This window comes from Diabrotica undecimpunctata, chromosome 9, assembly GCF_040954645.1.
Source record: "Diabrotica undecimpunctata isolate CICGRU chromosome 9, icDiaUnde3, whole genome shotgun sequence".
NCBI classification, from domain to species: Eukaryota; Metazoa; Arthropoda; class Insecta; order Coleoptera; family Chrysomelidae; genus Diabrotica; species Diabrotica undecimpunctata.
The window spans coordinates 75,083,587-75,106,504 of record NC_092811.1 but is presented as its reverse complement, the minus strand read 5'-3'; the positions used below and the strand labels follow the sequence as shown (position 1 = coordinate 75,106,504).

General features: G+C 36.0%; 1 protein-coding gene across 1 annotated transcript in view; it reads right to left on the bottom strand.

Moving 5' to 3' along the window:
• LOC140450152 (sensory neuron membrane protein 1-like) overlaps positions 1–22,918 on the bottom strand; it is a 436,941-nt gene that overhangs the window by 357,409 nt on the left and 56,614 nt on the right. Inside the window, exon 2 of the mRNA XM_072543598.1 lies at positions 18,749–18,906. Coding sequence (XP_072399699.1) covers positions 18,749–18,906 — 158 coding nt within the window. The remainder of the gene's footprint in view (positions 1–18,748; positions 18,907–22,918) is intronic.

Here is a 22,918-nt window from a genome sequence, read left to right as displayed (position 1 = left end):
TTAAATTTTAATGCTAATGACCATGATGTCGAAACGATCCTTCACAGATATAAAATTCAATTGTACAAACACTTACAGTTTATTTTCTTCTTGAGTTGTATGTTGGAACATACCCAGAAAAGTCCAGTCTCCTCAAAGATGTGATCTCCCCTTTTTGGCACCTCGGCTCCTTCTTTACGTCTCTGTAAACCTCCTGCAGACTACACAAAAAACACCTGATTCTCTTCTCCAAACTCCGCTACTTATTTATGACACCAGGACCTCCTTTTGTCAACTTGATGCCGTAAGAATACTTTCACATATACTTTATAAAATGCCCACGGTAGATACAAGGACCTCTTTTAATCTACTTGTTATCTCCTTCTTCAAACTATTCACTTCTTTTCGTTACGCCGGTATCCAAACTCACGAACCACACCCTATCTTGAGACACAAGACTGTTTCCTTTCAATGACCAAAATATGACTGACCTCTCCTGTCTCATCATCGACTCCCAAATTCCCATTTAAAAACGACCGTCCAATCAAAAAGCTTAAATTGTGTTTACTATGATATTGGAAAAGCCTAATTTCGGTTTCAGAGAAAACTAAATAGCTTACTTTAAAATTGGTTTTTTTCAATACATCATTTATACATATTTCAAAAGATTAGAATATGGTCATTTAATACTCGACTCTACAAACAATAAAGAGATTAACTTACAGGTAAAATGTCTTCTAATTCTCAACAAAGGTTTTTTGATAATTTTGTTTGCAACGGAAACAGGTCGTTTGCCAAACAAATTTCTATTCTTATCTACACTAAATCTTATCTTAAATTAATATATACATTTTTGTTTATAATGATTTCTTAAAATTTTATTTCGATGGATTTTTTTTATTTATTTTTCTTTGGTTGGAAAAGAAAAAGTATGACAAATCCCCGCCTTTGCATATGATAAAAATTACTGAATTATGCAGGGATTTTTCTCTATGCAAAAACAATACCAGCATTTTATTCATAATATTTGTAAACATCGTTGATATTATAAATTCCCCTAATCTTGTCTGATTCTATGTGCTTCAACTCATAACTATTTATCCCATTCTCATTGTTTACTATGTACGGACCCTCAAAAACAGGCATTAACTTTCCGCACACGTTGCTAGGTATGTTGGACACGCGCAATGCTCTCACCATAACCTTCTCACCTTTTTTGAAAGTAACTGGTCTTCTTTTTCTATTTTGGTCTTGCCTCTGGACATATTTTTCGTTTGCTCTCCGCAATCTCCTCTGCACATTTTCCATTATCTGTGTGTATTCCTTTTGTTCTCTATCGTCCCATGGTCTTAGTGGCATTATACCCTTCATTATATATTCTGGGGTCTCTTTCGTTACAGTGCTCTGGATGGTATTTAGATACGTTTCTACTTCGGCGACTTTCCTATCCCATCGTCGATGTTGACCCTCTGTTGTAATCCGTAGAAACTTCGTCACTTCCTGTATAAAACGTTCCGAAGGATTACTCTGTGGATGTCTAATGCTAACAAAATTTGTCTCTATTCCCCGTTCTCGAAGTTGTCCCTTGAAACGATCATTTCTAAAATATGTTGCATTGTCTAGAAGAATCCTTCTTGGTGTTCCTACGGTGGCTATAAAATTGTCGATTTTTCTCATTATTTCTTCCCCTTTCGTGGTGCGGCAACTGTATAATTTTACATATTTGGAAAACACATTTACCATGACTAAAACATGTTTATTCCTCTTCGTCGTCATAATTAGATCGCTTAACATATCTATTGCTACAATATCTAATTTGTTCCGGGATATAATATTTTTTGTAACGTTTTCATTTTTGAAATTTCTAATTTTATATTTTTGACAGATCTGGCACTTTTGTGTAATTTCTTTTGCGATGCGGTAATCTTGTCGGCAAATATAATTTTCTCGAAAAACCAACCAGACTTTTCTGCTACCGATATGTCCATTGTCTTCGTGTAATTTCTGTATGATCCTTTCTGCCAATGTCTGTGTTATCACGTATAGTTCCTTTCCATCAATTCGTTTGAAAAATATACCGTTTTCCCTCTCCGCTCTTCTTTTCTCTCTTTCTTCCAGGTCTTCTTGATTTGTTCTAATTTCGTTTAACGAAAATACCCCTTCCTCTTGTGTCAAAATGTTCAATCCTACATGAAAAGCAATTGCTTCCTTTTTCCCCGAGTCTTCATCCCTTGTGAGAGCGTCGGCTATAATGTTGTCTTTTCCTTTTATATATAGAAACTCAAAGTCATACTCCTGTAGTAACAAAATGCCTCTATGTATACGATTGTTAACCAGACGATTTTTCATTATATGTACCAAAGCTGCATGATCAGTTTCGATTGTGAATTTTGCTCCCAACAGATAAAATCTTAACTTATTTACACAGAAAAGTACGCTAGCAAACTCTAGTTCAGTCACACTGTATTTTTTTTCGTGTGTTTTTGTTTCTTTGTCTTTAGTGAGCGCCTTCGTGAAAAGACGCTTGCTGTTCTTGTTCGCTTCTACTTCTGTCGCTTTGTCTCTCATCCTCACATTCCTCTATGTGTGTGTTGTTGACCGCTCTTCTATTTTCTCTTGGTCTCTCGGACCCGTATCGGTTTCCGCGATTTTCCGGTTCATTCGTTCTATTATTATTTCGGTTTTCCTGATATGTGCGAGTGTTGTTTCTATTCTGGTTCTCTCGATATCTGTTTTCGTTCCATTGCCGATTTCTTTGTTCATAGTTTACTCTTCCGTTGTCTCTACTTTCGTTTTCCCTCCTCGGGACAAATTCTCTTCTCGTGTATTCTCTCCTAAAGTTTTGTCCTCTATCTCTATAGTCTTGATTTTCTCGTTGTCTATAATTTTCTTGCGTTCTCCTCATTATTCTTTCTCTTAATTTTGCTTCTCGTATTTGTAAGAATTGACATAAACTGTCAATATCTTTGTAGTTTTGTAGAGTTATGTGATCTTCTAAGGTATCTTCAAAATGTCTGGCTATTAGTTCCACTAGCTGTTCGGACGAATAGTTGTAATGTAAGTGTCTTGCATTGTTGTATAGTTGTAGGGCATATGTTTTTTCTGATATACCCATACTATCCTGGTATCTCCCATTTTGTAATTCCTTGTTTATCTCTATCTGTTGTATTTTCCCCCAGAAATAATTCAGAAATTTTTATTCAAATGTTTGCCAATTTTGTAATTCTTCTTCTTTGCTATCAAACCATAAACTTGCCTCATCTTTAAGATGGTTCCTTATCGTTTCCTTTGCTGTTTCGAAATTACCGATATGTCGTACTTTCTTTTTTAAATTGTTAATGAAAATTACTGTGTGTAATTTTTTTACGTCCCCGCCAAACTGTATTTTTATGTCACCCTGACTTTGGATGAGTACTTCTCTCCTGTCTCCCATCTCTCGTTGTTTTCTGATATCCTCAATTTGTTTTTCTATTTCTTTCTTGTCTTCTTGTAAAGCCATTTCAAATTTTGTTTCTAACTGTGCTAATTCTTTTTTCTGTACAGTCTTAATATCTTTCATTTTAGTTTCTATTTCTTCTCTCTGCATCTCTAGTTTCCTCTCTGTTTCTTCTCTGACTTTTTCTAAACAGACTTTTACCTCATTTTCATATTTGTCCAAACGCTTTTCCATTTTTCTATCATTTTCTTCTAATTTTTGTTCATAGTTTTCCAAACGCTGCTCTATATTTCTGTTATTTAGTTCTATTGCTAGCCTTGTTTCCCGTTGGTTTTCTTCCATTTTTAGTGATGTTTCTTGTTGATTTCTATCCATTTTATCCATTTTCTTTGATGTTTCATTCATTGTTTGTGTCTGTATTTGCATCATTGCTAATAATTTTTCCAGCATCCCTGTTTCTTTTCTTTCCTCCATTATTGTCGCATTTCCTTCATTATCCGATCCTTCATCAATAATTGTTTCCTCTTCTATCTTATCCTCTTTCCTTCATTGCGTTTTACTTTGACTCCTTGTGGTCGACATGTTCGTTAGATTATTTATCCCCGCCAAATATGAAATTCGAGTAATGTTGCAAAGACGAAAACTTTTCCTCTTATCCCAAATGCAATAAATTCAAATAAATGCAATAAAAGTTTAAAACTTTTGTCAGTTGTAAAAATCAATCAAATATCATAAATTATATCATGTAAAAATTTGTACCTATAGAAATTTGAAATGTAATGTCATAAAAGTCAATATTATAAACTTTAACCATCGGCAAATAAATTTTCAATCAATCTGCTTTCTTTCTCTATCCGTTTAAATTTTAACTAGAAATACTTTCTACGCCTTACACGTTGGGGGCCATTTGTTATGATTGTTTATTTTGAGTTCAAACTTAGTTTATTGAGCAAATAAAAAGGAATTATAACTTATTTGTTATCAAAAGTAAAATAATCCTTATGTTACCTGTGTTCGATGGATTCAAAAGATCTTCTAGTTGTCTTTTATCGGGAGAGAAGAAAAGGATAATAATACAAATATATTATATTACAAAGATTTACGTTTCTTTATTTTATATGAACGAATAAAACAATTATTAAATTCTGTCGTTATCTTATCAATCAGCATACAAGAAAATAAATCAAATTACTATGATAATGAGATTATAAAGCTACATACATTTATATTACGTGAAAAACCAATTTTACTTAAATTTCTCTGTACTTGAAAATAGAAACCACAAAACTTTAAATTTTTGATTAGCCTAACAAAACCTCAGTTCTTAAATTTTAATGCTAATGACCATGATGTCGAAACGATCCTTCACAGATATAAAATTCAATTGTACAAACACTTACAGTTTATTTTCTTCTTGAGTTGTATGTTGGAACATACCCAGAAAAGTCCAGTCTCCTCAAAGATGTGATCTCCCCTTTTTGGCACCTCGGCTCCTTCTTTACGTCTCTGTAAACCTCCTGCAGACTACACAAAAAACACCTGATTCTCTTCTCCAAACTCCGCTACTTATTTATGACACCAGGACCTCCTTTTGTCAACTTGATGCCGTAAGAATACTTTCACATATACTTTATAAAATGCCCACGGTAGATACAAGGACCTCTTTTAATCTACTTGTTATCTCCTTCTTCAAACTATTCACTTCTTTTCGTTACGCCGGTATCCAAACTCACGAACCACACCCTATCTTGAGACACAAGACTGTTTCCTTTCAATGACCAAAATATGACTGACCTCTCCTGTCTCATCATCGACTCCCAAATTCCCATTTAAAAACGACCGTCCAATCAAAAAGCTTAAATTGTGTTTACTATGATATTGGAAAAGCCTAATTTCGGTTTCAGAGAAAACTAAATAGCTTACTTTAAAATTGGATTTTTTCAATACATCATTTATACATATTTCAAAAGATTAGAATATGGTCATTTAATACTCGACTCTACAAACAATGAAGAGATTAACTTACAGGTAAAATGTCTTCTAATTCTAAACAAAGGTTTTTTGATAATTTTGTTTGCAACGGAAACAGGTCGTTTGCCAAACAAATTTCTATTCTTATCTACACTAAATCTTATCTTAAATTAATATATACATTTTTGTTTATAATGATTTCTTAAAATTTTATTTCGATGGATTTTTTTATTTATTTTTCTTTGGTTGGAAAAGAAAAAGTATGACAATACATATATATCAAAGAACATATACACATATATAGAAATACATAATTTCGAAGGACCAAATCTAATGAGATTTACAGCAGAGATAAGATTTATCTGAACCTAATTGGATCAAAATATGTTCAATCGAGCATGAGATAAAACAGAGAATGAGGATTTACATATGACTCAAAAGTGTACCAAACTATGTAGAATCAAGTTATGAGACAGAGAGATAGAGAGTGAGAGAGAGATTATGATATTATGATTTATATCCGACTCGAATAGACCACAATATGTACAAAAAGGGTGTACATATGTGAAATTATGAATATAATTTCAGTTAATGAGGACTATATTACATAGGGCTGGTTCAAATAAATTAGGATATGTGGTAAAAGGTTATACAGATTATAGCAAATTATGTTTATACAAAGTCTTACCAATTCTTCTGCTGCACATACACACATTCGCGGTATTTAGAGGCTTTCAGTCGTAGTTATTCTTCATACGGGAAAACGGTCCGGTTACCGGTTTCTAAACACGTGTTTCGCGGTACTAATAATTAGATCACGATATAGAGAACATTTTTCGTCTGTATACGATTTAAATAGTATTTTCGGTATTTTTCGCGTAACTACATGAGAGAGAGTTAGAGTGGAGAAAAAGCGTGGTAAGTCTGTACCAAGCGATAGGTAGCGATAGAGAGATTATACGTCTGCCTAGTAGGACTCAGCAGACGCAAGAGATGACGACTGTCCATAGCAACAGTAAGCAATCAAGAGAGAGTGTCCGTTATCATCGAGAGACAACAGGGAAGAGAGAGTCTTTTTTCTTTGCTATCTTACAACTGTCTGTATTTCTAATGGAGTGGGGTTAAAATGTGAGTAGGAAGGGTTGGAGAACGGGAAATAATTGTAAAATTGTGGTAGAAGGGTAGCTAGTAATACAGCGAAAAAATGACATGATTTTTCGCATGTGAAAAAATTAAACAAACACTGTAGGGTGTCTTTGGTGATTTTGAATTCATCTTCAAAGTGAACTCTCATGTAACATAGGTTTGACATCTTTTTTATTTTTGGTATGTCCTCCTCTTTGAGGGTGACTATAAAATGCGGCAAGACCATTTTATCAGCTTTTTTGGATATCATGTTGATAACCCTTGTAGCATTTATTTCTTTTTCTTTTAATTCATTTAGAATTGTCGCTGTGTTTGTTGTTGACGAAAGTCCTTTTAAAATCACTCTTTTAAGCTTCTCGCTGTCGATCGGGTATGCAATGAATTCAACTTTGGGGATGTTTTCCTCCAATATATTTACCATACCCAGGTAATCCTCTCTAGTCTTCGTGTTTATCACGATAGATCTGCCTGATCTGGCAAATTTGTTGTCGGATATGATTCCCTTTTTCGCTGCTTTTTGCAGGATACTTTGGTGCTCTGCGACGGTTTTTAGTATTATCGCAGGTGGTTTTGGTTTTTTTTACGTTAACCTCGTTTATCGGAATCTGAGTGTTTGTGTCGTTTTCTTTTTCTACTTGGGGTTCGGCTTTTTTGTTTTCTGATGTGATGTGCTGTCAGTACATTGACCGACTTCAAAAGCTCATTGGCTTTTTCTCGTTCTGCCATTTCTCTCACTTTTTTCTTTACTTCCTCGTGGGAAGTCCTCGACGGGGGGTGTCTCTACGTTGGTTGGGGGCGGGGCTTCGTACGACTCGGTGGCTGGGCTCAGCTCCTCGTCGATGGCTTCCATCGTTGTAATCTCGGTGGTGGAGATGTCGTCATCGGTGTCTTCTTCGCTTTTTTTGTCCTCTTTTGACTCGGGCACATAGGAGTCATCGTCAGATGTTAAAATAATTTCATCGTCCGCGGGAGGATTAATAGTAGATATTATAAAGTTATTATATAGCTCGATCGAGCTGGCAACTGAGGGGCTGGATGATTTGGATAAATCATTTCCTTCTTCTTCTTGTGATGTCACCTGCGTGACAACACTTTCTGGTGGGGGGGGGGGGTTGGAATATCACTCATGGTGCCGTAAGGCAGTGAACAAAAGGTTCATAAAATATAGAATAATTCTACTTAGTAGATTCTGTTTTTTGCCGCCGTCTGACCGCTGCCAGAACGGTTTACTGGGTGGGTGCCGTCTCAGGAACCTACGCGGTAATTCTCTCCCTGTGTTCACAGCGAGGGATCCTCTTCAAGTTTCTTTCACCTCAGAAGCAGGGGCTGTTGCTGTCCGACTTTGTAAAAATCAAAGCCTTACAGTGTCATCCCTGACGACACACTGAGGTGAAGCCGTATTTTTCGCAAACGCGTACCTATTAGTAGCCTCCGCGAGGAGCCTATAAAGACAGCTTCCCGACGGTTCAACTAAAAATATCCTCGCATCCGCTTTTCGCTTTTATGTAGAACAAGTGCCACGCACGGTGTCTTACGCACTGGGAGCTGATAAGCTCCGTTGACTACAGGTCAGTTGCCCCCACCTAAGCACGCTTCTCTCTTCGCTCACGTCTGCACTGTTCGACCGCTCAAGTCGAACTTAATGATTTCTGTCAGTAAGACTGAATACAACACTTCTTTTATGTGTTATGGGTGCGTTGATATTAAAATTTAGATATCTTCCCTACCAAACATCTTTTGTAAACCAGTTGATATCATTCGGTTAGTGTTGTTGTATTCTAAACTTAAATCAAGAAAAGTAATTTTATTACTTTCTTCTAGTTCATAAGTAAAATTAATGTTGTTCCAAAATGGCCAAAACATCGAGGCTATGGGCGAAAATGACATGTATAAATATCTAGGAGTAAAGCAAGCGCGGAAAATTGACCATAAACAAATGAAAATCGAATTAACATCAGAGTTCATACGAAGAGTAAAACAGCTACTCCGCTCACATCTTAATAGTAAAAATTTGTTTAAGGCATTAAACACCTACGCATTTTCCGCGCTTAGCTACTCATTTGGGATTATTAAGTGGACTAAAACGGATATAGAAACCCTTCAGCGAAAAGTACGAACACACCTCACAAAGGCACAAAAACACCATCCTCGAAGTGCAGTAGAAAGAACGACATTACCGCGGTATTTAGGAGGACGAGGACTTATTGACATAAGCGAGCAATTAGAAAAACAGATTACTAATTTACGAACTTATTTTCAGGTGCAGGCGGAGACATCTACTCTTCATCGAGCGATTTGTGCAGTAGATGACACAACACCGATTAAACTGAGGGAACAAGAAATGCGCATAAACTATCTTACTAACAACGAAAAAATGCGCATCTGGACGGGTAAACCTCTGCACAGGCGACATCCGAATGAAGTCAGTCAAGACTATGTCGACAATATAGCGTCGAACTATTGGCTGACATCAGGAAAGATGTTCCCTGAAACAGAAGATTCATTACTCGCCATTCAGGATCAGGCTATACCCACCAAAAATTATCTGAAATATATCGTCAAAGACCCTCAGGTCCAAAACGACAAATGCCGATATGGATATCAAGCCCAAGAAACCATCCAACATCTTACCGGGGGCTGCCAGGCATTTGCTGCAACTGACTATAAAGAACTGCATGACTCAGTAGGAAAGATCCTCCATTAAGAGATAGCTTTTAAACTGGGACTTCTACAAACAAACCATCTCCCATATTGTCAATACGTTCCTGAGAGTATGCTTGAGAATGACAACTACAAGCTATACTGGGATCGCACTGTGCTCACAGATCAAACTGTAGCACATAACAGACCAGATCTCGTGCTAGTTAATAAACTTACAAGACAAACAACACTAATCGATGTGGCGATACCTAACAACAATAATCTGCGTGTTAAGTACAACGACGTCCAGATGCGTTTGAAAATTTTTGGGAGATACACCGATGTACCGAGTCACCTAGGACTTAATAACATGGAAAGAGTCCCACCAGAGCTCAATCCTTTTGATACCGTAGGTATCTGGGATGAGTGAATTTTCCCCTTAGAGGGAGTGTGAGCCGTATGGCTTAATCTGGATAATAATAATAATAATAATAATAATAATAATAATAATAATATAATAATAACATAATAACATCGAGGCAATTGGTGAAAATGATATGTACAAATATCTCGGAGTAAAACAAGCGCAAAAAATTGACTATAAACAAATGAAAACTGAACTAACTTTGGAGTTCGTGCGAAGAGTAAGACAACTAAATCGGTCATATCTTAATAGTAAAAATTTGTTTAAGGCATTCAATACGTACGCCTGCTCTACGCTGAGCTACTCATTTGGTATTATAAAGTGGTCAAAAACGGATATAGAGGGTCTTCAGCGGAAAGTAAGAACACTTCTCACAAAGGCGCAAAAACATCATCCACGCAGTGCAGTAGAGAGAACAACATTACCGCGGTATCAAGGGGGAAGAGGACTTATGGATATAGGTGAGCAATTGGATAAACAAATTGCTAATTTAAGAACTTATTTTCAGGTACAGGCTGAGACATCTACTTTACATCGAGCAATTTGCGCAGTAGATGATATGACGCTGCTTAAACTGAGGGAACAAGAAATGCGCATAAACCACGTGACTAAGCCAGACAAAATGCGCACCTGGATGAGTAAACCACTGCATGGGCGACATCTTAATGAGATCAGCCAACAATATGTCGACAATACAGCGTCGAACTAATGGTTGACATCAGGAAAGATGTTTCCCGAGACTGAGGGTTTCCTACTTGCCATTCAGGATCAGGTTATTCCAACTAAAAATTACCTGAAATATATTGTTAAAGATCCTCAAGTCCAAAATGGCAAATGCCGATATGGATGCCAAGCCCAAGAAACCATCCAACATCTTACCGGTGGCTACCAGGCATTTGTCGGTACTGATTATAAAGAACGTCATGACTCAGTAGGAAATATTATCCACCAAGAACTAGCTGACAAACTGGGACTTCTCCAAACCGACCATCTTCCTTATTATCAATACGTCCCTGATAGAATGCTTGAAAATGACAACTACAAGCTATACTGGGACTGCACTGTGCTTACAGACCAACCAGTGGCCCATAATAGACCCGATCTCATACTAGTTAATAAAATTACTAGGCAAACAACACTTATTGATGTGGCGATACCCAACACCAATAATTTACGTGTTAAATACAACAAAAAGATCGCCAAGTACAGAGATCTAGAAATACAAATCAGGAGACAATGGAGAATGGAAAGTACCCAGACGATACCTATTATTCTTTCTACCACTGGAGTCATCCCGAAGAGCCTCCTAGAAAACATAAAAAAGCTGGGTCTAAATGAACATCTATATAAGATTATGCAGAAAGCTGTGTTACTTTCGACGACCAGATGCGTACGAAAATTTTTGGGAGATACACCGACATACCAAGTCACCTAGGACTCGATAACATGGAAAGAGTCCCACCAGAGCTCAATCCTTTTGATACCGTAGGTATCTGGGATGAGTGAATTTTCCCCTTAGATGGAGTGTGAGCCGTATGGCTAAATCTGGATAATAATAATAAGTTGCACACTGGGAGAAACGGCTTTTAAACAAGATTGAATTATTGCGTAGGAACATTGGTCAAATGACAGAGTATATACGAGGAACAACAAGTAGAAAAGTCATTAAAAGAGTTGATCAGATAATGCTAAGCACTGCAAGACACTCGCAATATGATCCAGAAAACAACACAGCCCAACAGTGCCTGGATACAATAAAACAAAAACTCTCCGTTTATTCAGGACGACTAAGGAGGTACAAAGTTAGTAACAGCCGGAAATGTGACAATGCGCTTTTTGAGCATGCCGAGAAGGTGTTCTATCGGAAACTCAATTCCACTGTCGAAAGTGCCAATAAAGCATACCCAAGCCAAGAAGAAATTCAGGAGTTTTGGGGAAATCAACTTTCCACACTAGCTGCTCTTAACACCAATACTGGATGGATAGAAGATACGGCGCACAGCTGTCAACACTACCGTACAACTGTCTATGAACCCTTCACCACAGAAGAAGTCTCAAATATCATCAAAGAGCTTCATAACTGGAAATCTCCTGGACCAGACGGAGTTCAAAACTTCTGGCTTAAGAAGTTCTGAAGTGCTCATGAGTGCTTGTCAACACTAATTAATCGTGTTATTTCTAATCCGTAGGAAATACCATCATTCCTAACTCAGGGAACAACTTATTTAATACCGAAAGATCAAAATAATACCCAAGATCCAGCCAAGTACCGGCCAATTACGTGTCTTCCAACTCTGTACAAATTGGTCACATCCTGTGTAGCCCAGCGTATCTACCAACACTGCGCACTAAACAATATCATAGAACCTCAACAGAAAGGATGCGCTAAGGGTTTCATGGGTTGCAAAGAACAACTTATTATCGACTCAGTCATTTCTAACCAGGGATACACCAAAAAAAGGAACCTCTTCACTGCCTTTATTCACTATAAGAAAGCCTTTGACCCAGTGCCGCATGAATGGGTGGTAGATATATTAACAATATATAAAGCCGATAATAATATAGTAGCCTTTTTAAGACATATAATGACAGATTGGAAGACTAAAATTCACCTCCAAATACCTGGTGAAGGTAATATCGAAACGGAAAATATCGCAATTAACCGCAGTCTATTTCAAGGAGACTCGCTGAGCCCATTGTGGTTCTGTCTAGCGATGAACCCATTATCCCAGCTACCGAACTCCACTAACTCGGGTTTTAGCATTAAAAACAACAATACTGTAGTGGCGAAGCTTAATCATCTGTTGTATATGGATGATTTGAAACTAATGGCTTCCACTCGAATTCACTTAGATCAAATGCTAAAAACTGTAGAAACGTTTTCAAATGGTATCAGTATGCACTTTGGGTTAGACAAATGTCGTGTACTAAATATAGTCAAGGGAAAGGTTCAGCCCGGAGGATTCGATATGCAAAATGGCCAAAACATCGAGGCTATAGGCGAAAATGACATGTATAAATATCTAGGAGTAAAGCAAGCGCGGAAAATTGACCATAAACAAATAAAAATCGAATTAACATCAGAGTTCATACGAAGAGTAAAACAGCTACTCCGCTCACATCTTCACAATAGTAAAAATTTGTTTAAGGCATTAAACACCTACGCATTTTCCGCGCTTAGCTACTCATTTATGATTATTAAGTGGACTAAAACGGATATTGAAACCCTTTAGCGAAAAGTACGAACACACCTCACAAAGGCACAAAAACACCATCCTCGAAGTGCAGTAGAAAGAACGACATTACCGCGGTATTTAGGAGGACGAGGACTTATTGATATAAGCGAGCAATTAGAAAAACAGATTACTAATTTACGAACTTATTTTCAGGTGCAGGCGGAGACATCTACTCTTCATCGCGCGATTTGTGCAGTAGATGACACAACACCGATCAAACTGAGGGAACAAGAAATTCGCATAAACCATATTACTAAGAACGAAAAAATGCGCATCTGGATGGGCAAACCTCTGCACGGGCGACATCCGAATGAAGTCAGTCAAGACTAAGTCGACAATATAGCGTCGAACTATTGGCTGACATCAGGAAAGATGTTCCCTGAAACAGAAGATTCATTACTCGCCATTCAGGATCAGGTTATACCCACCAAAAATTACCTGAAATATATCATCAAAGACCCTCAGGTCCAAAACGACAAATGCCGATATAGATGTCAAGCCCAAGAAACTATCTAACATTTTACCGGGGCTGCCAGGCATTTGCTACAACTGAATATAAGGAACGGCATGACTCAGTAGGGAAGATCCTCCATCAAGAGATAGCTTTTAAACTGGGACTGTTACAAACAAACCACCTCCCATATTATCAATACGTTCCTGAGAGTATGCTTGAGAATGACAACTACAAGCTATACTGGGATCGCACTGTGCTCACAGACCAAACTGTAGCACATAATTGACCAGCTCGTGCTAGTTAATAAACTAACAAGACAAACAACAAGATCGCCAAGTACAGAGATCTGGAAATACAAATAAGGAGACAATGTAGAATGGAAAGTACCCAGACGATACCAATTATTCTTTCTACCACTGGAGTCATTCCGAAGAACCTCCTAAAAAACATAAAAAAGCTGGGTCTAAATGAACATCTACATAAGATCATGCAGAAAGCTGTGCTACTTTCGACGTCCAGATGCGTGCGAAAATTTTTGGGAGATACACCGGCGTACCAAGTCACCTAGGACTCGATAACATGGAAAGAGTCCCACCAGAGCTCAATCCTTTTGATACCGTAGGTGTCTGGGATGAGCAAATTTTCCCCTTAGAGGGAGTGTGAGCCGTATGGCTAAATCTGGATAATAATAATAAGCACAAGTGCTTATTAAACATGGAAAATTTGCTGAAATGTTTAAGCAAAAGTTTAATAGTTTTATTTATATCAGACCGACAAACCCAGAAAATAAAAAATAAATAAATATACCATAGGACAAAAATATACCTCACCTTTTGCAATCAGTAAAAGCACAATAAAATATGAACCATGAAGATGGGGTCCTAAGCCTTCAAGCAATACGGAAATAGCTAGTTAAAAAATCCATCAGAACTGGCCCTGTAATTTAATGTAACTGACACATTGACATCATTTTGCTCTATTTTACAAATTAACAAGCTATTTCCATATATTTAGTTTATTTTTACGATACTATTACTTTTTTAAAATCTTATCTTGAAAATTTGTCGAGCTTAGTTTACGTTTAAATAATCTTTATATATTTTACCATTCCTGACTCATGTCATTCCATATTTCTCCCCTTTCGTTAATTCTTGGCGCCCCTCATGGCTTTCTCATACTGTGCTTTTTAATATCTTCTCTGCCAGACTGTTATACTCTCCTAGTGTTAAATTAGGGGGATATAAGTCGCCACTATTTTGACCGATCAAAATTCATTATCAGATATCTTGCTTTTCTCTGGTAAGTTTTCACACCCAGCCTTATATTTCTAATATAAAGTGCTACATCTTGCTTCTTGTTGATGATCCAGCCTCTCTGGGTCGTTATCTTTTAATTTGGCTCGGACACTACCAACGGGTCTACTTTGATTCCTGTCTCCTGATGTTGAGCATATCATGTACCATCCTAGATCTTCCCAAATCCACCTGCACTACTATTAACTGTTTAAACTCAGCCCTAGTAGGTTTGAATTGAAAGACTTAATTATTAAAGCATTTGTCTCTTAAAGTAACATCATAAAGTCATTCCCAAATTTTTAAAACTCAAATACCATACTTTTTCTTATTATATCTCCCAAATTCTTAAAAAGACCAGTTTTGCGCTTCTCCCTGAAGCGATTCATTCCACTAGATGAAAACTAAATGTCACAAATAGCAGTATTTTTAATATCTGGTCATGTTCTCAGAAACTCATTTACCAATCACGTCCACTGAGTTAGTAAAGAAATCCATATTATATTCGACAAAAAAATTATACAACCATATCCCTTTACAACTTCTTTCTTAAATTCCGTAAATTGATAAAAGCCTACCTAACTGAAAGACCATATTATTCGGTAAAAGAGTTTCTTAACGAATAACTAAGAAATTACAGTACGTTTAGGTACAAGCAACTAAAGTATTTTTATATATATTTGGGTATCACACGCAGCAACTTAAACTCATTTGTAAATTAGTTCGTAAGGTTTTATTATGCAATTTTCATTTTAGTTAAATTTTGCAGTGAACTGTATATTTTATTATCTTTTATTTTGACGATTTATGTAATTTTAGTAAAGTTTAATTATTATTGTTATTTTTTTTACTTTTTGTAAGCTTTGTCCATAAAATTGTACAATTTTTACTGACAATAAAGCATATTTCTATTCTCTTCTCTTCTATAAAGCCTCCTACTTCAAACATTATCCAAACCGAGAAAAAACCCTGAAAGAATTTCAGTAAAATCCAAATCTAGTCATTCTTCCCGCCGATAAACCCACCGTCATCCTAAACACTTCTTCTTATATTAATAAACTCTCAAATCTCATTAATACCCCAGACTACAGACTAATTCATAATAATCCAACAACCTATCTGGAGAAAACAACAAAAACCACTATCAATAAAACCTCTGTTCCAGTTGATATAATGCAATTTCTAATTCCTCGTGAAAAGTCGTCCAGAACACTTCGAATATATAACCTACCCAAAATTCACAAACCCGATATTTATCTATGTTCCATTGCCAGTGCATACAATGGCCCTACACAACCATTAGCCAAGTACCTGACCAAAACTAAATACAGTAGTCAGCAAGAACACATATCCCATTAAATATTGTATGTCCAACACCTATTTCATCTTCCAAAATCAATTCTACGGACAAATAAATGGTGCCCCAATAGGCTCCCCCCTATCTCCAGTAATTGCCAATATCTTTATGGAAGACTTTGAGGTCCAAGCACTATTCATATCAATGCTCAAACCCATATGTTGGCTACGATATGTTGAGGATACATTTGTCATGTGGCCTTATGGTAGGGATGCTTTGGTGTCTTTTCACATCCATCTGAATGATATACATCCTAGATTCCAGTTCACGATGGAGGTGAAATCTGATTCATACCTACCGTTTCTCGACGTTATCATAAAGAAAAACCAATCTTAAGGTTTTCATCACTCTGTTTATCGAAAACCCACCCATACCAGTCGTTACTTGCATACCAACTCTAACCATCGCCCTTCACAAATTAATTCAGTGATTAATACGCTTGTCTTCAGATTAATACGCCTTTGGGATGATGAAAGTAGACCCGCTGAGCTCTCTCGTTTAAAACAAGCTCTCATTAAAATCGGTTACCACGAAAATCAGATCAATGGGAGCATCCACAGACATCAGTCTACTACTCAATCTCAATCCAAAGACTCAGACTCTCATCATACGAAAGTTTTTCTTCCTTACATCAAAGGTGTTAGGTGTAAGGTGACAAAATCGACAAAATTATAAAATCAAGAGGAATAAAGAAAATATTTACTTCTTCTTGTAGCACTACAACCCGGGGTGGGTTTTGGCTGACTGCACAACTTGCTTCCATCTTGAACGGTCGTCCATAATAGTTGGGTCAGTGGGCAGCCCCATTGTTCTTAGATCTGACCATATATTGTCTCTCCATCGCCTTCGTGGACGTCCTAAGGGTCTTCTTCCTGTGGGGGCTTCCTTCCATATTAATTTAGCAAGGCGGTTATTAGGGAGTCTATGGACATGGCCAGCCCATCTAAGACGTTGGGATTTAATCTCTTGGACTATAAAAATATTTACCCCCCAAAAAAATTTTCATCTCTTGTCCGATTAATCAAAGACAACATTGCAAATGAACAACACGGAGTTTATGAAATTCCTTGTGCAGACTGCCCCCGATCCTATATAGGTTAAACAAATCGTAGAATCCAAATGAGGATTTATGAATATTTCATTTCTGTTCAAAATTCCAACTCAATTTCAGCTCTAGGTCAACACCATCTTTATACAGGTCACAAAATTAATTTTGACAACTCCAGAATTATAGTCTCCATCCGCTTCTATAAACCAAGAATTATCCGAGAAACCATAGAAATTGAAAAAATGTCTCAATAAAAGAGATGACGGCATACGGTTACCTTCTACTTGGAGGCCTCTCATAAATAAAATACCGTCCGCTCCACATGTCAATCAAAATCCTACTGTCAGAAATATTCGCGCCAACTCCCGCACCAATCTCCGCCCCAATCCCCACGCTGGCTTCCATGCCAACCTCTACCTAAGCCATGTCACCATCGACGGCATAAATGACCCGTCCTCTATTACCAGCACCCGTAATGGTTTGATTAGTGATCAGTGTAGTAGTGTCTGGGGGCTAAGGAGACTGAGACCTCGGAAGCCCTGAAGAAGACATCGAAGATGATGTCGAAAGCTCGGCGCAATAATATTTGACGCGGTTCAAGTTTAATATTAATCCCTGTAATAGTATTAATCTTAGCTTTAGGTTTAATTTGTACTAACCGCGGAAATCCGGATAATAAATTATATTAAATTTGGTTGAAGTTTTGAAAAGCAAAGTTTTCAGTTTTTTATTGTAATTGTTTTTGTTTAGCAGCTTATAAAAGAAATATGGACACAGATATCCATCCCCAATGATTAGAATATTGGAATACTTTGCACCATGCAAAAAAAGGAGATATCTTTGAATGCTCTAACTACAGAGGAGTGTGGAGAAGACGATAGAACTTCGAACTTTATAGAATATACCAGGAACCTGATATCGTAAAACATATTAAGATAGGATATCTGAGGTGAATAGAACATGCAATGCGGATGGAACAAAATGACCCAGCTAGAAAAACGCTCCTTGATATACCCATTGATCAAAGAAGAAGAGAAAGACCCAGAACAAGGTTCCTTGATAACATCGATGAAGACATGAGAAATATGGAAATACGTGCTTGGCGGAAAAAGGCGATGGATAGGGACGAATGGAGAGAAATTCTTGAGGAGACTAGGACCGACGCAGGGTTGTAAAGCCAGAATGATGATGATTGTTTTTGGTTATACCTTAGTCGACATGAATTTTGTTATTTTTTATACATTTTTTATTGTATTTTTATATTCTTAGTAAATTCTGGTCATATTTTATATAAAATATGATATATCAAATATTTATATTTATTCTTCAATTCCGTTATTGATTTGGACTCTTTCAAATCGAACTTTATATATTTTTTGTAAGCAAGCAAGCAAATGCAGAAAATTTCCACTGAAAAATTTTAGCATTATAGCAACTCAGCTATATTAGCAATATAATTTTAAAGTCGACTACTTTAAAAGGTACAATATATGTCTGAATCGTCAATAAAAATAAGTCAATAAAATATTAGAAGAATTTTTCACCAAGTAACAATAAACAAAATTTATTTTATTAGTGTTTGTATTTCGAAAACGATTTCAGAAGTGGAAATAGAAACGTGAATAAACTTATTTTAAACTTCAATCGTGGCTTATTCCCATTAAAATAGTAGTTACTTTAAGATGCCACAAGAAAAAAGCTTAAGAACAATACTGAAAGTTTTATTTAGAATTTTTCTAGAACTACAACCTACCAAGTAACTTACTTATATACAAATGGCCCAACTTCTTTCACAACAGGCTTCGCTCCTAGTAGGATTTCATCAGGATTCTGAACATCATATACATAAACTTTAAAAGTAAATGGAAAAGGAGTTTTTACAAAAATGTCCCATTGTTGAGTATTTTCTTTTAATATTTTGGTCTAAAAAATTATAATTTCCGAAAATTAGAAATAATAAAAAAATATCTTAAAGTTAATTTCTTAAGATATTTTTTACGGAGACATGCACAAAAAAACTAAAAAAAATAGTTTATTCTATTCATACCGCTATAATGCATACAATGAGTCCGAGAGACACTTTAGATCACATCGAATTAGTGTTCAAACGGTTCAAAGGTTTGTCGAGAATGGCTGTGAGCCTTCTTTTTTATTTAGAAAAAAACATATAATCCACATCAACCACGCAGGGTTATTAGTGGAGTAACGTACACAAGAGTTCATTTTATTTCCATTAAATAGATGTATATAAACGTAAATATTTTAAATAATTTATTACATGGTCAGTGTTTATGGTTAAAGTGGTTTTGATATCATCTGAGATTCCATATTTTCTTCTTGTTTCTTCGTGGTACTGGCAGTCAATCAGAATATGATTCACCGTCAATGGGAGAGAACAGTTTCTGCAGGTTGGAGAAGATTCTTTGTTGATTAAAAATTGATGGGTCAGTGCAGTGTATCGTGTGTACAAATGTTTAATGAGAATCATCCCTTGATTATACCCCAACTAGTGATGATTCGTCAGCTGAAGAAGGGTTAGGATTTATTTTTTTCTCTAGTCGGGTGATATTATTTCTTAACCTAGAATTTTGTGTGTAACAATAAATAAAATTAAGGATCTGAATTAGTTCCTCTGGTTCATTGGAGTAATCTTTAGAAGTTGATTCAGGGTTATGAAAGTTTAAAACATTTTCCATAAAATCACATATTTTATTGAAATTTAGTATAAATGGAGGTGATCTAATTTCGATTTTGTCTTTGACGGATTCTAGGGAGTGAATGACATCTTCGCGGGGGGTTTTGGAAGAGGTTTTGGGTTTCTTTTTTGGTTTATATTGTTTAGGGGTATTAAAAACGGATGAGTCGGTTTTTGGGATGTGTTCGTTAATTTCAGAAGATGATATATTATGTTTTTTTATCTGTTTAGAATTGACTGTATTATTTAAGGTTATTGGTGTTTCTGGTGTCGTAGTATTTTCAGTGTTATTTACAGCTGGTGCTGTTGTTTTGGAAGAAAAAGACGAAGTGTTTGGATTATCTTTAGACGTGTTTTGGATGGGGTCGATTTCCGTAGTATATTCAGTGTTATTTACAGTTGGTGATGTTGTTTTGGAAGAAGAAGACGAAGTGTTTGGAATATCTTTAGATATGTTTTGGTTGAGGTAGGTTTCCGTAGATTGATGTATTTTATCATTTGGTTGATTTGGTTTAGATAACGACGATGTAGTTTGAGTTGAATCTGAGAGGGGAGTTGAAGGGTATCATTAGGTTCATGAGGTTTAGATAATGATGATGTGGTTTGGGTTGAATCTAAGAGGGTAGTTGAATTAGTTTGGTTTGAAATGTGAGCCCATTCTGATTCTTGATGACCAATGGTTTTACATTTGGAGCAACTGAATTCGTCTATGAAGAGAAATACCCGGTAGGAAGTATTATCATGAGTTATGGTAAAAGAGTCAGGAATAGACATCTTTTCCAGGGTTGTAATGAATGATTGCCTTCTAAAGCTCAGAACATGACTGTACTCACTTTCAGACATACCTACTTGAAGAAAAGTCATTTTGGATACAGTGTGAATACCAAGTTTTTGTAGTTCTTGTTCAATTATTTCGTTCGGAATTGTAGGACCTGCATTAGATATTAGAAGTCTCTGGGCTGGAGAAATTAATCTTCTTACTTTGACTTAACATCCATTTATTTCGATATATTTATAAGAATGAAGAAGAGCATCAACAGTGTTTTTTGAAGAGAGGTATATGCATATCCTATTGTTAACAATTCTGGAGGCAAAAAGTACATTAATTGGACCCACTAGTGATCCAACAGCTACGACGTAATCATGGATTTTTGTATCTTCAATGCTGGAAATGACTATTGCTTGTTATTTTGTTGGATGTTTAAAATATTTTACGACATCTGAGTAACTGTGTTTAGTGGAGTTGTGAGTACTATTATTGTTGTATCAAGTCATTTTATTCATTTTCTTGATCAGAAGATGAGCTGGTCCAAAAAACTGGTCAAGACCCAACTGGAATTTTTGTTATCTCTTTACGTAGGTATTATTTAAAAGTTATTTTGTTGTTGTTACACAAATAATACGAAAAGAAGTACTACTCACTTGAGATAATATTGTCAGCACTAACTAATGCACTTAAATCTACGTGGTAGATTTGATCGCTATCAGGGCCGAACTCGGCTGTGAGCCTTCGGAACTATTCTATTAGGTACACATATTTTATCTATTGCCTAAACTGTAAAGATAGAAAAGAAGGAATTTCACGTCACGTTTTAAAGTGTCAAGTCAAGATATTAGTACGTTGTCTGCTTTCATAGTTTATGTTTGTATTATTCGCAGCATTACTCAAGTAAGTGCACCACTTCTGAATGAGTTTATTACTTAGTCAATAGTTTTATCCACAATTTTAATTTTTACAAAAAAATAAAATTTATTTTATAAGTGAGATAGTAGAAAATTGATAAATATTTTTTTCTGGTTTAACATCTTACGAAAATCATTTTATATAAACAGTGCTTTTACGCGACAGACTTCTGTGGCTTTTTTGTTTTATTTATTCGCATTAACTACTAAGAGTTATTAGCGACATAAGTTACATAACATTGCTCAACAAATATATTTACATTACAATTACAACTGATGAAATAGACCTACATTCTTTAAAAAGTTTATAACATTTACCAAATTACAGTCTTCTTTTAAAATAGGTGTGAGGTTAGTTGCAAGGTTATGGTTAGTTCTTATATTATTGTGTTTGTCACACTCCATTAGTATGTGATACACACTTGGGTCTTTATTACAAAACTCACACTTTGGAGGATTGACAGCGGATTGACATCGAGGAAAAAGACAGAAGAGGGAATGTAAAAGTAGTGGGGGCAAAAATGTTGTTAGACGGGAAGTGCCATTTTGAGAGACCACATTAAATAAGGAAAAAGAGTCTCTTTCCTTGTTTAAGAATTCAAATTTTGTTGGGTTATGTTATTGTTTGTCCCAACTGTTACATGAAAGCTTATTTATATTGAAGTTTTTTAACAATTGTGTCATATTTTAGACTATTATCGTTATTTAATTAAAACTTGATTATGCTCTTGATAAAAAAAAAGTATTTTAAGTGTTTGGAACATAGTGCTTATAATAATTTTGGAACATAGTCTTAAATTTGGCGCCTTTACATTTCCGGATATGTCCGCCATATTAAGAGGCCACTTTTATGAATTTTGGTATCCTTTTCATAACGATTAGATTCCCTCTTTTGTCTTTTTGCTCGATGTATATAACCCAGGCGTAACCTGTTAATTTTTATTTGGTTCACACGACTTATATTTAGTTGTTTCCACGGAGACACAACTCGGTTTTATTGTTTTAAGTTTCTCTGCAGTCTTGTTCCACTTTTTTTGCCACATACACATTATTTTATTTTTAATAACCGCTTTCGTATCACTCCCTACTACTTCGCGCACTATTGTTTCTTCGGTGCTGGTTGTTGCTTCTTTAACATACAAATCTGCTTTTTCGTTTCCGTAAATGCCTACGTGTTATGGAACCCATAATAATTTAATTTCTAATTGGCGAAGAAAAAATAATTCTGATTTTATTAAGTTGGCAATTGGATGTTTAGGGTATAACTGTTGGATGGTGTGGATAGAACTTAGAGAGTCTGTAATTATTATTACTTTGGAGTGAGTCGATTTTACAAATCTTACTGTTTCCAAGATGGCGTACAGTTCGGAGTAAAGGGGCTATAAGAGTACGGCGTATTTTCCCATGTTAAATCCCATAAGAAATCACTAAGGTCTATTCTGGTCACTTTTGGCTCATTTCGTGGTGGGGGTAAAACGACTTATCGGACCAATAGAAACGGTGATACGGTATAGTGCCGTTTTGGCAATGTCTTTGTTTTTGTTTTTTTGTGTTAAC